Source organism: Ovis aries, chromosome 3 (genome assembly GCF_016772045.2).
Source record: "Ovis aries strain OAR_USU_Benz2616 breed Rambouillet chromosome 3, ARS-UI_Ramb_v3.0, whole genome shotgun sequence".
NCBI lineage: Eukaryota > Metazoa > Chordata > Mammalia > Artiodactyla > Bovidae > Ovis > Ovis aries.
In genome coordinates, this window is record NC_056056.1 from 163,488,865 (window position 1) to 163,502,248 (window position 13,384).

A 13,384-nucleotide genomic window follows, 5' to 3' on the forward strand; every position below is an offset into this window, starting at 1 on the left:
ATCTTCCCAATCCAGGAATCAAACCTGCGTCTCTTGTATCTCCTGCTTTGGCAGGCAGGTTCTTTACTGTGATGCCACCTGGGAAGCCCTGTATTTGCTTGTAGTATATCTATTTATTCAGGAAACAAGCTATAAAAGTTTATCTCCTGTATAGCTGGGGGTATTTAAGTTATTTTCACCCTGTATGCTTTTGCACTTTTTGAATTCCTTACTTTTTGCATTATAACTAGTTGTGAAGGGGGACCCAGCCACTTCCCCTATACCATAACTTCTGAATTTGTCCTTTTGCTCAAGACTCTGAGTCCCTCAGTCACTCTTATTTTTCCCAATCAGTTCCTTTTTGGCTTTCCTTTTCTCTCGGTTGATCTTGGACTCCTCCATCCACCAATCAGCCATGACTGAAAGAGCACCATGATTTCCATGTTTATATTCTCAAACTAGAGCAAATCAATCACGCATAGTCTTCTTCTTTCTCTAGAACAATTCTTTAATATTTTTCAAAGTGTGGTCTGCAAACCAATTGTGTCAGAATTTTGGGGGAATGCTGTTAATTTGCAAATTTCCAGACCTAATCCCAGGCACTCTGAATCATGCTGTGCATTGTATTTAAATGGTAGGGGTGATTCTACAAGGGAAATTATTTCATTAGCCCCTGACTTTTCCACTGGTCAAGCATATTTATTCATCCACCAATGTTGAGCTCCTGCTGTATGTCGGGCAATATGACTGACCATCTAGACATTGCCCCCAACTTTGTGAAGCACTTCCCAGGGACATTCTTGGGATGCTACCAGTTTCTTGTACCATTTTGGTGATAAAAATTAGTGATGAACCCTTTTAAAAATTATTTATTTTTGACTGCCCTGTGTTGTGGTGCACAGGCTCTTTGTTGCTGTTGAGTTGCAGTGGGCTCTCTTGTTGTGGAGCACAGGCTCTAGGGCTCTCAGCCTCAGTATACAATACTGAGGCTTAGTTGCCTGGTGGCATGTGGGATCCTATTTCCCGGACCATGGATCAAACCCATGTTCTGCATTGGCAGTCGGATTCTTGACCACTGGACCACCAAAGAAGTCCCCGGTGGACCCCAAATTTAAACACTATAGAGTTTAAAAATTACCTTCTAAGAGTTGTTAGTTTTCCAGGAGGAATACTGATACAATTTTTTTCTTTAATAATAAACATATGACCAAATGGAAACAATAAAGCTTTTTGCAGCAAATAATAATAAGCATATATGAAAAGTGAGTCAATTTAAAGAAAATGACTGTATATCTACACCAGAAATAGCAAGAGGTACAAAAATGCCTGACGTTTGGGAGAAACTCATCTCGCCTCCAGAGGTACCTATAATATAAGAAAAAGAATCAGAGGGACTTCCCTGGTGGTCCAGTGGTTAAGACTCCATGCTTCCACTGCAGGGTGCACACAGGGATGATCCCTTGCGGGGGAACTATTAATAAGATCCCACATGCTGTGCAGCATGGCCCCAAACCAACCAAACAAAATTATCAGAAGAAGGATAGCTGGGCATGAGGGGAGGGGGGATTGGATGAAGGTGGTCACAGGCACAAATTTCCAGTTATAAGATAGATAAGTACTAGGGATGTAATGTACATGATAAATATAATTAACATTGCTGTATGTTATATATGAAAGATGTTAAGAGAGTAAATCCTAAGAGTTCTCATCACAGGGAAAAAAATATTTCTTTAATTTTGTATTTAAATGAGACAGTGTTCACTATTGTGGTAGTGATTTCTGATTTATGTTAAGTCAAATCGTTATGCTATACCCCTTAAACTCATACCGTGTTGTATGTTAATTATATTTCAAAAAAACTGGAAGAAAAAAAAGAAAAAGAATAGCTAGTATTTTTTATGAACTGACTAGATCAGTCAGATCATGTCACTGCTCTGCTCAAAATTCTCCAATAGAAAAAAAAAATTCTCCAATAGATTACTATCACAGTTTTTGTGTGATATATTTTTGTAATAGCTTTATTGAGCCGTAATTCATGTGCCACACTAATTCACATCACCCACATAAAATGTGCAACTCAGTAGTTTTTAATAGGTTCACAGAACTGTGCAACTGTACCGCAATTTCAGAATATTTTCATTACCTCTAAAAGAAATCCCATACCATTTAACAACTGGTCCCCTTTCCTCCACCTTCCTATCCCTTATCTATTTTCTGTCTTTATCGATCTATTTATACAGTCAGCAGTTGATGGACATTTTTTCCTATTTTTCGGCTATCATGCTGTTCTGAACATTCATGTACAAGTCTTTGTGTGGATACATGTAAGTTTCATGTTCTTTTGGGTACATGGAATGCTGGGTGATATGGTAACTCCCCATTGAATTTTTTTAGGAAACTACCAGATTGTTTTCCAAAGTGGTTACACCATTTTACATTTTTATCAGAAGTGTGTAAAGGTTCCAGTTTCACCACACTATCACCAGCACTTTATTATTATTATTATAGCTGTCTTAGTAGTGTGAAGTGATATCTCACTGTTTACTATCAGACTTTGAGTAGAGTCCAGAGTCTGCCAGGGCCTAAGAGGCCCCATGTGATCTGGACCTGTCTTTTATTATATTTTTTAGTATTTGTCTATCTGCTGGCCGCGTTAGGTCTTTGTTGCAGCACACAGTATCTTCATTGTGGCATGTGGACTGCAGAGCACTTGGGCTCAGAAGTTGTAGCTTTGGGGTTTAGTTGCCCCTCAGCATCGCCCATGGGATCTTAGTTCCTGGATCAGAAATTGAACTTGTGTCCCCTGCACTGTAAGGTGGATTCTTAACCACTGGACCACCAGGGACGTCCTCTGGACCTGTCTTCTCTTAACTTTGTGTACCAGTTACACAATCCCTTGTTTGCAACTGAAAAAACAAAACAGCTCTAAAACTCAAGATTTTTTTAACTCATGGCAGCAAAACCTGGCATGAAATATAGTCTTCCTTTTTTCTACTTAACATGACCATTTTTGTATTTTACTGCAGAAACCCTCGGAGAAGGCAATGGCACCCCACTCCAGTACTCTTGCCTGGAAAATCCCATGGATGGAGGAGCCTGGTGGGCTGCAGTCCATGTGGTCACTAAGAGTGAGCGACTGAGCGACTTCACTTTCCCTTTTCACTTCCATGCATTGGAGAAGGACATGGCAACCCACTCTAGTGTTCTTGCCTGGAGAATCCCAGGGACGGGGGAGCCTAGTGGCTGCCATCTATGGGGTTGCACAGAGTCGAACACGACTGAGCGACGTAGCAGCAGCAGCAACCCTACTGTTCGGTGCTGCCCCAGATCACTTTGGGTTTCCATGGTGGCTCAGTCTGCTATGCAGGAGACCTGGGTTCTATCCCTGTGTTGGGAAGATCCCTTAAAGGATCCCACTCCAATATTCTTGCCTGGAGAATGCCAAGGACAGAGGAGCCTGGGGGCTACAGTCCATGGGGTTGCAGAGTCGGACACGACTGAGCAACTAACACTTTCACGTCACTTTGAGAATGATATCTATTAAATAGTGTATGGTCTGTATTACCGTTCTAAAATCAAAAAGTAATTCCAATGCAAGTAAGTTTTCAAGGATTTCAAATAAAGGATTTTAGACCTGAACCACTTTCGCCCAGTGCACTGGAATTCAGCCACTGACTGCTTTGCTTTTTGTGACATGCCAGGTGCTAATAAAGGTCCGTCTAGTCAAAGCTATGGTTTTTCCAGCAGTCATGTATGGATGTGAGCATTGGACCATAAAGAAAACTGAGCGCTGAAGAACTGATGTTTTTGAACTGTGGTGTTGGAGACGACTTTTGAGTGTCCCTTGGACTGCAAGGAGATCCAACCAGTCAATCCTTAAGGAAATCAGTCCTGAATATTCATTGGAAGGACTGATGCTGAAGCTGAAGTTCTAATACTTTGGCCACCTGATGCGAAGAGCTGACTCATTGGAAAAGACCCTGATGCTGGGAAATGAAGGTGGGAGAAGAGCACGACAAGAGGATGAGATGGTTAGACTGCATCACCAACTCGATGGACATGAATTTCTCCGGGAGTTGGTGATGGACAGGGAAGCCTGGTGCCATGCAGTCCATGGGGTTGCAAAGGATCAGACACGACTGTGACTGAATTGAACCGAGGGATACTCTTGCCTCCGGGCATTGGTAGTTGTTATTATCTCTGCCAGAGAGCTATTTCTCCATTTATGTAAATGGCTTCTCTTTCACTTTTTCTAATTGTTATCTATCAACCTTACTAGGCCATCTTATATAAAACTATAGCCCTTCCTCAGGCCTAAACACCCTCACACTCCTCCCCAACTAAAATGTAATGCTCTGAGACCAGGGTCTTGGTCACCACTTATGTCTTTAGCATTTAGAAATGTTGGCACATAGTAGGTTCTCAATATTTCTTGAATAAAAGATCATTTTGTATCACTTAAGCCACATCAAAATACTGATATAGGAATGACTTTCCTGAAGATTAGAAAATTGAAGACAGAGGTTAGGTAACTCACCCAGTGTGGTGTTGGAGAATACTCTCAAGAGTCCCTTGGACTGCAAGATCCAACCAGTCCATCCTAAAGATCAGTCCTGGGTGTTCATTGGAAGGACTGATTTTGAGGCTTAAACTCCAATACTTTGGCCACCTCATGCGAAGAGTTGACTCACTGTATAAGACCCTAATGCTGGGAAGGATTGGGGGCAGAAGGGGACGACAGACGATGAGATGGCTGGATGGCATCACTGACTCAATGGACATGGGTTTGGGTAGACTCCGGGAGTTGGTGATGGACAGGGAGGCCTGAAGTGCTGTGGTTCATGGGGTCGCAGAGTCAGACACAACTGAACGACTGAACTGAACTGAACTTACCCAAGGTCTCCTAGTTCCAAGTATGAGGTGAGATTTACATTAAGAAGTCAGCTCTCTTAAATCAACTAGAATTTTATTTAGCTGTGCCAGGTCTTCACTGCACACACAGGATCTTTTTAGTTGTAACTTTCAAACTCCTAGCTGCAGCATGTGGGAACTAGTTCCCTAACCAGGGATTGAACCCAGGCCTCCTACATTGGGAGCAGTCTAGCCACTGATCATGAGGCAGTCAAATGCCTGTTTTAATAGAGAACTTGGACTCAAACAAAGTACCCATACATGCTGTTATTGAGAGATAGGCAAACAAAAATGAAAAGCCAGGAATTGAGGTTGAAGGAAAGGATGGTCCAGGACCTCAAGGAAACCTGGTTACCACAGGGAACTGACCTGAAATCCAATAACCTCACAGGTGGACATTGGACCAACGACTGAAGAACCCTGAAGCTTCTACCTGGCTTGAATACTCTTCACCAGAAACGTTAGAGGTGAGGTGGTAAGACTGCAATTCTCCCACTTCTAATAGTCCATTAAAACAAGCTGGGGGTGAGGGGTAAGAGGTAAGGGCTCAAAGATCTTTATCATCTCTTTTGTGACCAACTACTAAAATTGTCAGCCCACAAGACCTTAAGAACAGGCCACTGATTTTGCAGTGCAAACATCTGAAAATGACCTGTGGGCCACTTCTGATATATGTGGCTTTCTTTCCTAAGATAAATTATGGATGTCTATATAGGACTTAAACTTTAACACGGATGGAACATTAGATATCCTATTGCCCATTAGACACAACTTTGCAACTGGTGGTAGATTGGAAGGTGGGGTGGGGCTATTTTAAAGCCTGAAGCATGTGGAGTCCTTTTGTGAGTTTTTTCTGGCAGTCAAAAGTCAGTAGACAGCTACACCAATTCTTAGCCTTCAGGCTCTTGAATCCTTGAAGATAGGACTGTACTTTGCCCATTAACCCATTTTTAAACCCATGGGAGAGCCAAGGATAGGCTGTACCTACCTATAAACATCTCAAGAGGTATCTCACAGCAGTTACATGGCCCAGATTTACTGCTTGAACCTGGTTTTACTGAGCAAACTGGGATTTGGGACCACCAGGTTTACCATTTGTTTTCACCATGAATGGGACTTTCTTCTATCCAATGTTTTATCCTTGGTGTTAAGGGAGTCACAAATGTAGAGGAATGAAGGAGCACAGATACTGGGGGGGAGTCTCCCGACAGGATGGAAACCCACACCTACAGTGTTCTAACAAATCCAGGACTTGCCACAGCTGTTTCAGCACATGCATGGGTATGCGGACCACAAGACAGGATCAACAATTTCCAACTGGGTTTCTTTAGTTAAAGGTTCTCCCATTAATAGGACCACCATTATGCTCCAAACACTCCACCCCTTCTTTGTTATCATATCCTTTGAATATAAACATTGCAAAAACTTGTTTCCCAGAACAATGTGTACTTTAATCAAAACTTCCAAGCTACTAGTTTAGCTTAAGGAAAAAAAATCATATAACCTAACCAGCAAAGGCCTTAGCAAACATTTACATATAAATTTTTCAAATATACGTGTACATTTGACCCTTGAACAAAGCACTGGTTAGGGGCACCATCTCTTCAAAAATCCATATATTTTAGAGTTAGTCTTTTGAATCTGTCTGTACTTTCACACTTAAGGTTTCAACCAACTGTGAATCGCATAGTATTTACTAAAAACAAAACCACCCCACCCCCTGCAGTTAAACCCATGCTGTTAAAGGGTCAACCGTGTATTGCTAGCTGGGAACTCTAATTTCTGAGACAAATGAGCCATTGTCACACAGACTACAGCCTTTTCCCAGACTTTTTGCAAAACCCCCCTCGTATGGGACTTCCACAAATTTCTACGAATGCCTGGCATTCAGGGCATTGTCACCCCATAAAGCAATGTACCACAGAAAGATGAAGGCTGGGTGATTAGCTTAGCAGCAGACCAAGGTAGGCATGTAAACTTGACCTGAGGTTAAGGACCTAAATACAGATCCCCTTATGCAAGTTGTGGACGTTTATTAAAGTCTTCATGTTGCCACAAGAGGAATGCACACCTTAGCCTAAGTGACTTCCTGATGCACTCCTCACTCTGCTAGTTTCCTCCCCATTTTAAAGACACCAACTTAAACCATTTGCGAGGCTGAATTAATCAAACACAGATGCCCTAATTCCTCACCCCCACCCCTAAGCTACGCAAACTGGGGAGACCAAATGTACACAACCCCCACTCCATCTGGCAACATATATTCAACATGCTACATAAAGTATAATTTCCATTTTATTGTCTTTTCAGAGACACCAGTATTTCTTCAGTCTTTAAGGACTTGGATCCTTACATGGGCTTTGGTGGAGGACGTGGGGCAGCACCCTGAAAGACAAAGTCAAAGAATTAAAAAACCATCAGTGGACATGTCCCCTTCTCAAAAAAACCGACCACTGCCCTCCCATCACTAACAGTGTATTATCTGGTCCATAAAGGCATGGATACATGTGCAAGATGACACTACTCAATCTGAAACAGACTAACTTGAAAGCAAATGTTTCAGGCGTGTATCTTACCAGACTTAGTTGACCCCACCCATAGGCAGAGATCTTAATTTGCTACTCCTTGTCCTCATTTATCTTTCCTCTATTACCCCAACAAAAAAGATCTTCATGACCCAGATACTAAATCCCAGATCTGGTTTTGCTCAATAAAAACGAGATTCAAGTAGTAAATCCAGACCATGTAACTGCTGTGGGATGTCTCTTGAGATGTTTATAGGTAGGCACAGCCTATCCTTGGCTCTCCCATGGGTTTAAAAATGGATTAATGTGCAAAGTACAGTCCTATCTCCAAGGATTCAAGAGTCTGAAGACTAAGAATTGGTGTAGCTGTCTATCTACTAGAAGATAATCTGATTTTGGACTGCCAGAAAAAACGCACAAAAGGCCTTTCTACATGCTTTTGAAATGTGGTACTGGAGAAGTCTCGCTGTAGTCCATGGGGTCGCAAAGAGTCAGACACGCCTGAGCGACTAAACTGAACTACCTCTCTAGTTTCCATAACTCCTTTAAGGTACTCACCGCAGGTCTAAATCGGGGTGGAGGTGTTCGGTCCTTACGGGCTTCCCGAGAGCGATTCCTGACTACCTTGCTGTGAATGGCACAACTCACGCAGTAATGTAGTTTCACATACAGCTTGGGAAGCACGTAGGCTATGAAACAAAAATAATTACAGTTGTGATATTAGATACAGTACCCACCTTGCCCTGTTCTTCCTTGTTCCTTCTAACCCTCAAAAATAAATGCACTTAGAAGTCCGGCATACCTCCAAGATTTCACTCCCAAATCCAACTGTTCAGTTTATACCTAAACACAGGTACACAGTTCACAAACGAATGTTCCCCTACCAACTCATCCTGTCACCACAGGGACTAAATCCACACCACAGATGCAACAGGATGGAATGCAGTTCCTTCAGTAATTGTGCCAGCCCTAATGCCTACTTCTGTCCCCATCCCCAATTACCTAAGTAATCTAACAAGTCTTAAAAAGAGAAAACGACAAGACGACACCAGACACCATATCGCTCTAAAAATCACCCTTATCAACCCACCTAGACTCCTTCCACTCTTAAAAAGACTCCTTTCCACAGGTTTGCCAACAATTCAAAAGGGTTTTCATATTTACCACCTTTACAGCCAGCGCTCCCCAAATTTTGATACAGGATAAGCACTGAAAGTGCTTCTAGAATCTCATCCCCCACAGAGACAGTCACAAAATAAGATTCAAAGACTGTGCAAGACCACAAAAAAAGAAAAAAACCCTCTCTGTCCAGACAGGGCTCAAAAGGGCACACAACGCAGCAAAAACACCATTCTCCTCTACCGACAACAACCGTTAACAGTGCAAAAAAGTGCTGGAGATGCTCCAAAGAACAGAGCCCACGGATGGGGGGTGGCGGCGGGAGGTGGTTTTAGATATCAGTATACTCGCACATATCGCGCTGCGGACTCACCGTCGAAAACACTCGCTTCAGAAATGTCCCTGACGGCTGCCGCCTCTACGATGTTCCGAATGACGAACTTCTTAATGGCCTTATCTTTGGGCACGCATCGGGCACAGTTGGTGCAGCGAATAGGCTGCACGTGGCCGCGGCCCTTTTTGGCACGACCGTTGTTCCTTCTTTTCTTGGTCTGCGTCAGGATGAAAATACCATTAAGAAGAAGCAACTTACCCGGACTTAGCCCCCTTCCGGCCACACTCCTTGCCGGCCACCCCCAAGAAAGCGCGACTCAGATCTCCAGTCCCTCCGTAGAGCCCTCCAAGCCGGGAATAAATATACCCTCTCTCCTTTCTTCCACCGCGGTCCAAGCTTTCAACCCTCCCCGCAATCTCAAAATCGGCCCCTCTCAGGCTCCACCCTGCCCCGTGCTATTCCCCACGCGTTAGCACTCACCATCTTGGAAGCGCCGAGGCGAGAGAGGATCCGGCTACGGGGCCGGCTCTCTTATATAGAGTGAGATCCCTCCGCTCACGCCCCCTAGATGTCTCCAGGCCGCACGCCAAAACAGGAATCCACTTTACTCAAACTTTCTTTATTATTCAGTGTTCCCACTTAAATCTAGGGTAGGAAGGTGCTCTTCGTGTTTATTTTCCGTTGCGCAAGGTGACTATGGGACTATTTAATCAACTGGCGGAAGAAAATTAGAGTTATATGTTTCCCAGCAAACCTTGCGACGCCCTGCTCCGGACGTAATTCTGGCCACTATAGCTATCCGTTTTTGCGGTGCTAGGCGCGGAAGTTGCCCCACGAGAACGCAAGTTACCATACCTATTAAGAGGCCGGAGGGGAAGAGATGCATGGTGGGAGTTGTAGTGTGAGGTTGGCAGGCCATGGGCCCCAAGCACTTAGACCGAAGTCTGCACCACGCCACTGGGAGACGCTGTTTCTCTGACATTCCAGTTGGTGCAAGATTGAGAAACCCAAGGTGGGGCGTGGTGGGAGGGGAATAAAACATTTTAATTCCTCCTTTCAATACATCATCCACTCAAGGGACATGAGTCTGAACAAACTCCGGGAGATAGTGAAGGACAGGGAAGCCTGGCGTGGTGCAGTACATGGGGTCGCAAAGAGTCGGACACAGCTGAGCGACTGAACAACCACCTTCCAATGAATATGGAGGAAACCGCGCCCCCCCAGCCCCGCCCCCGCCCGACCATCCACCCAGTGAGGAACCCTGGACGAGTGCGTTGGTGCTAGGGCTGTTTCTCATTCACTTTTTAAAAAATTTCTGGAACCTTCTAGCACAATGCTTGGCGCTGTGGTAGGCATTGTGTAAATATTAACTCATTTAAACCTCAACAAGCCTATAACCTATAAAGTAGGTTATATTACTGTCCTTAATTTACAGATTGAAGAACCGTGTAGACAGGTTGAAATTGAGGTTGGCCAAAGTCACATCGTGCTAATAAGAGGTGTTCTGGCTTCCCTATACTATGCTGCCTCTTACCTAACAAACGGATGGGGAAATAGCCTGGACTAGTGACTTATGACGATTTGACTCAGAATCCTAGTAGAAATATATTTTACTTTGGTACTCAGTACATATACAAATACACACACAGAGAAGTGAAACACACACACACAAAGTGAAACACAAAGTTCATGAAACCATGCCCTTACAACATAAGGTGCACTGTTATGTTTTATTTTCTTTTAATAAGTGTTGATCAAGCCACACCAAGGTGATTGCACCACTCTCTGATGAATCTGACCCCCTACTGAAAATACTTTGTTTTTTCCAAGTTCTTGAGCAACAGTGGCTATACATGGGTAGCCAACCACACAGTTCAGTTCAGTCGCTTAGTCATGTCTGATTCTTTGTGACCCCATGGACTGAAGCATGCCAGGCCTCCCTGTCCATCACCAACTCCTGGAGTTTACTCAGACTCATGTCCATTGAGTCAGTGATGCCATCCAACCATCTCATCCTCTGTTGGCCCCTTCTCCTCCTGCCCTCAATCTTTCCCAGCATTGGGGTGTTTTCCAATGAGTCAGTTCTTCACATCAGGTGGCCAAAGTATTGGAGTTTCAGCTTCAACATCTGCCCTTCCAAGGAATATTCAGGACTGATTTCCTTTAGGACTGACTGGTTGGATCTCCTTGCAGTCCAAGGGACTCTCAAGAGTCTTCTCCAACACCACAGTTCAAAAACATCAATTCTTCAGTGCTCAGCTTTCTTTATAGTCCAACTCTCACATCTATACATGACTACTGGAAAAACCATAGCTTTGACTAGATGGACCTTTGTTGGTAAAGTAATGTCTCTTGCTTTTTAATATGCTGTCTAGGTAGGTCATAGCTTTTCTTCCAAGGGGCAAGCATCTTTTAATTTCATGGCTGCAGTCACCATCTGCAGTGATTTTGGAGCCCCCAAAATAGTCTGTCACTGTTTCCATTGGTTCCCCATCTATTTGCCATGAAGTGATGGGACCAGATGTCATGATCTTAGTTTTCTGAATGTTGAGCTTTAAGCCAGCTTTTTCACTCTCCTTTTTCACTTTCATCAGGAGGCTGTTTAGTTTTTCTTCACTTTCTGCCATAAGGGTGATGTCATCTGCAAATCTGAGGTTATTGCTATTTCTCCCGGCAATCTTGATTCCAGCTTGTGCTTCTTCCAGCCCAACGTTTTTCATGATGTACTCTGCATATAAGCTAAATAAGCAGGGTGACAATATACAGCCTTGACGTATTCCTTTTCCTATTTGGAACCAGTCTGTTCCATGTCCAGTTCTAACTGTTGCTTCCTGACCTGCATACAGATTTCTCAGGAGGCAGGTCAGGTGGTCTGGTATTCCCATCTCTTTAAAAATTTTTCACAGTATGTGATGATCCACACAGTCAAAGGCTTTGGCATAGTCAATAAAGCAGAAGTAGACGTTTTTCTGAAACTCTCTTGCTTTTTCAATGATCCAGTGGATGTTGGCAATTTGATCTCTGGTTCCTCTGCTTTTTCTAAATCCAGCTTGAACATCTGGAAGTTCTTGGTTCATGTACTGTTGAAGTCTTCATTGGAGAATTTTGAGCATTACTTTGCTAGCGTGTGAGATTAGTATAATTGTGTGGTAGTTTGAAAATTCTTTGACATCACCTTTCTTTGGGATTGGAGTGAAAACTGACATTTCCAGTCCTGTGGCTACTGCTGAGTTTTCCAAATTTGCTGGCATATTGAGTGCAGCACTTTCACAGCATCATCTTTTAGGATTTGAAATAGCTCAACTGAAATTCCATCACCTCCACTAGCTTTGTTCATAGTGATGCTTCCTAAGGACCACTTGACTTCGCATTCCAGGATGTTTGGCTCTAGGTGAGTGATCACATCATTGTCATTATCTGGATCATGAAGATCTTTTTTGTATAGTTCTGTGTATTCTTGCTACCTCTTAATATCTTCAGCTTCTGTTAGGTCCATACCATTTCTGTCCTTTATTGTGCCCATGTTTGCATGAAATGTTCCCTTGGTATCTCTAATTTTCTTGAAGAGATCTCTAATTTTTCCCATTCTATTGTTTTCCTCTATTTCTTTGCACTTATCCTTGAGGAAGGCTTTCTTATCTCTCCTTGCTATTCTTTGGAACTCTGCATTCAAATGGCTATATCTTTCCTTTTCTCCTTTGCCTTTAGCTTCTCTTCTTTTCACAGCTATTTGTAAGGCCTCCTCAGACGGCCATTTTGCCTTTTTGCATTTTTTTCCTTGGAGTACAATGTCATGAACCTCTGCCATAGTTCTTCAGGCACTCTGTCTATCAGATCTAATCCCCTGAATCTATTTCTCAATTCCACTATATAATCATAAGGGATTTGACTTAGGTCATACCTGAATGGTCTAGTGCTTTTCCCTACTTTCTTCAACTTCAATCTGAATTTGGCAATAAGGAGTTCATGATCTGAGCCACAGTCAGCTCTTGTTTTTGCTGACTGTATAGAGCTTCTCCATCTTTGGCTGCAAAGAATATAATCAATCTGATTTTGGTATTGACCATCTGGTGATGTCTATGTATAGAGTCTTTTCTTGTGTTGTTGAAAGAGGGTGTTTGCTATGACCAGTGCATGCACTTGGCAAAACTCTATTAGCTTTTGCCCTGCTTCATTCTGTTTTGCAAGGCCAGATTTGCCTGTTACTCCAGGTGTTTCTTGACTTCCTACTTTTGCATTCCAGTCCCCTATAATGAAAAGGACATCTTTTTGGGTATTAGTTCTAGAAGGTCTTGTAGGTCTGACAAAACGTGGTCCACTGGAGAAGGGAATGGCAAACCACTTCAGTATTCTTGCCTTGAGAACCCCATGAACAGTATGAAAAGACAAAAAGATAGGACACTGAAAGATGAACTCCCCAAGTTGGTAAGTGCCCAATATGCTACTGGAGATCAGTGGAGAAATAACTCCAGAAAGAATGAAGAGATGGAGCCAAAGCAAAAACAATAACCAGTTG

At 43.1% G+C, this 13,384-nt stretch overlaps 1 protein-coding gene across 1 annotated transcript; it reads right to left on the reverse strand.

Moving 5' to 3' along the window:
• Positions 1-7,217: 7,217 nt before the first annotated feature.
• RPS26 (ribosomal protein S26) lies at positions 7,218-9,086 on the reverse strand (the record flags this gene model as incomplete). The annotated part of the gene is given in 3 exon segments (NM_001009435.1): positions 7,218-7,275; positions 7,974-8,104; positions 8,908-9,086. Coding segments are annotated over 3 exon segments (346 nt in total), but the record flags the coding sequence as incomplete, so codon positions are not given.
• Positions 9,087-13,384: the final 4,298 nt, after the last annotated feature.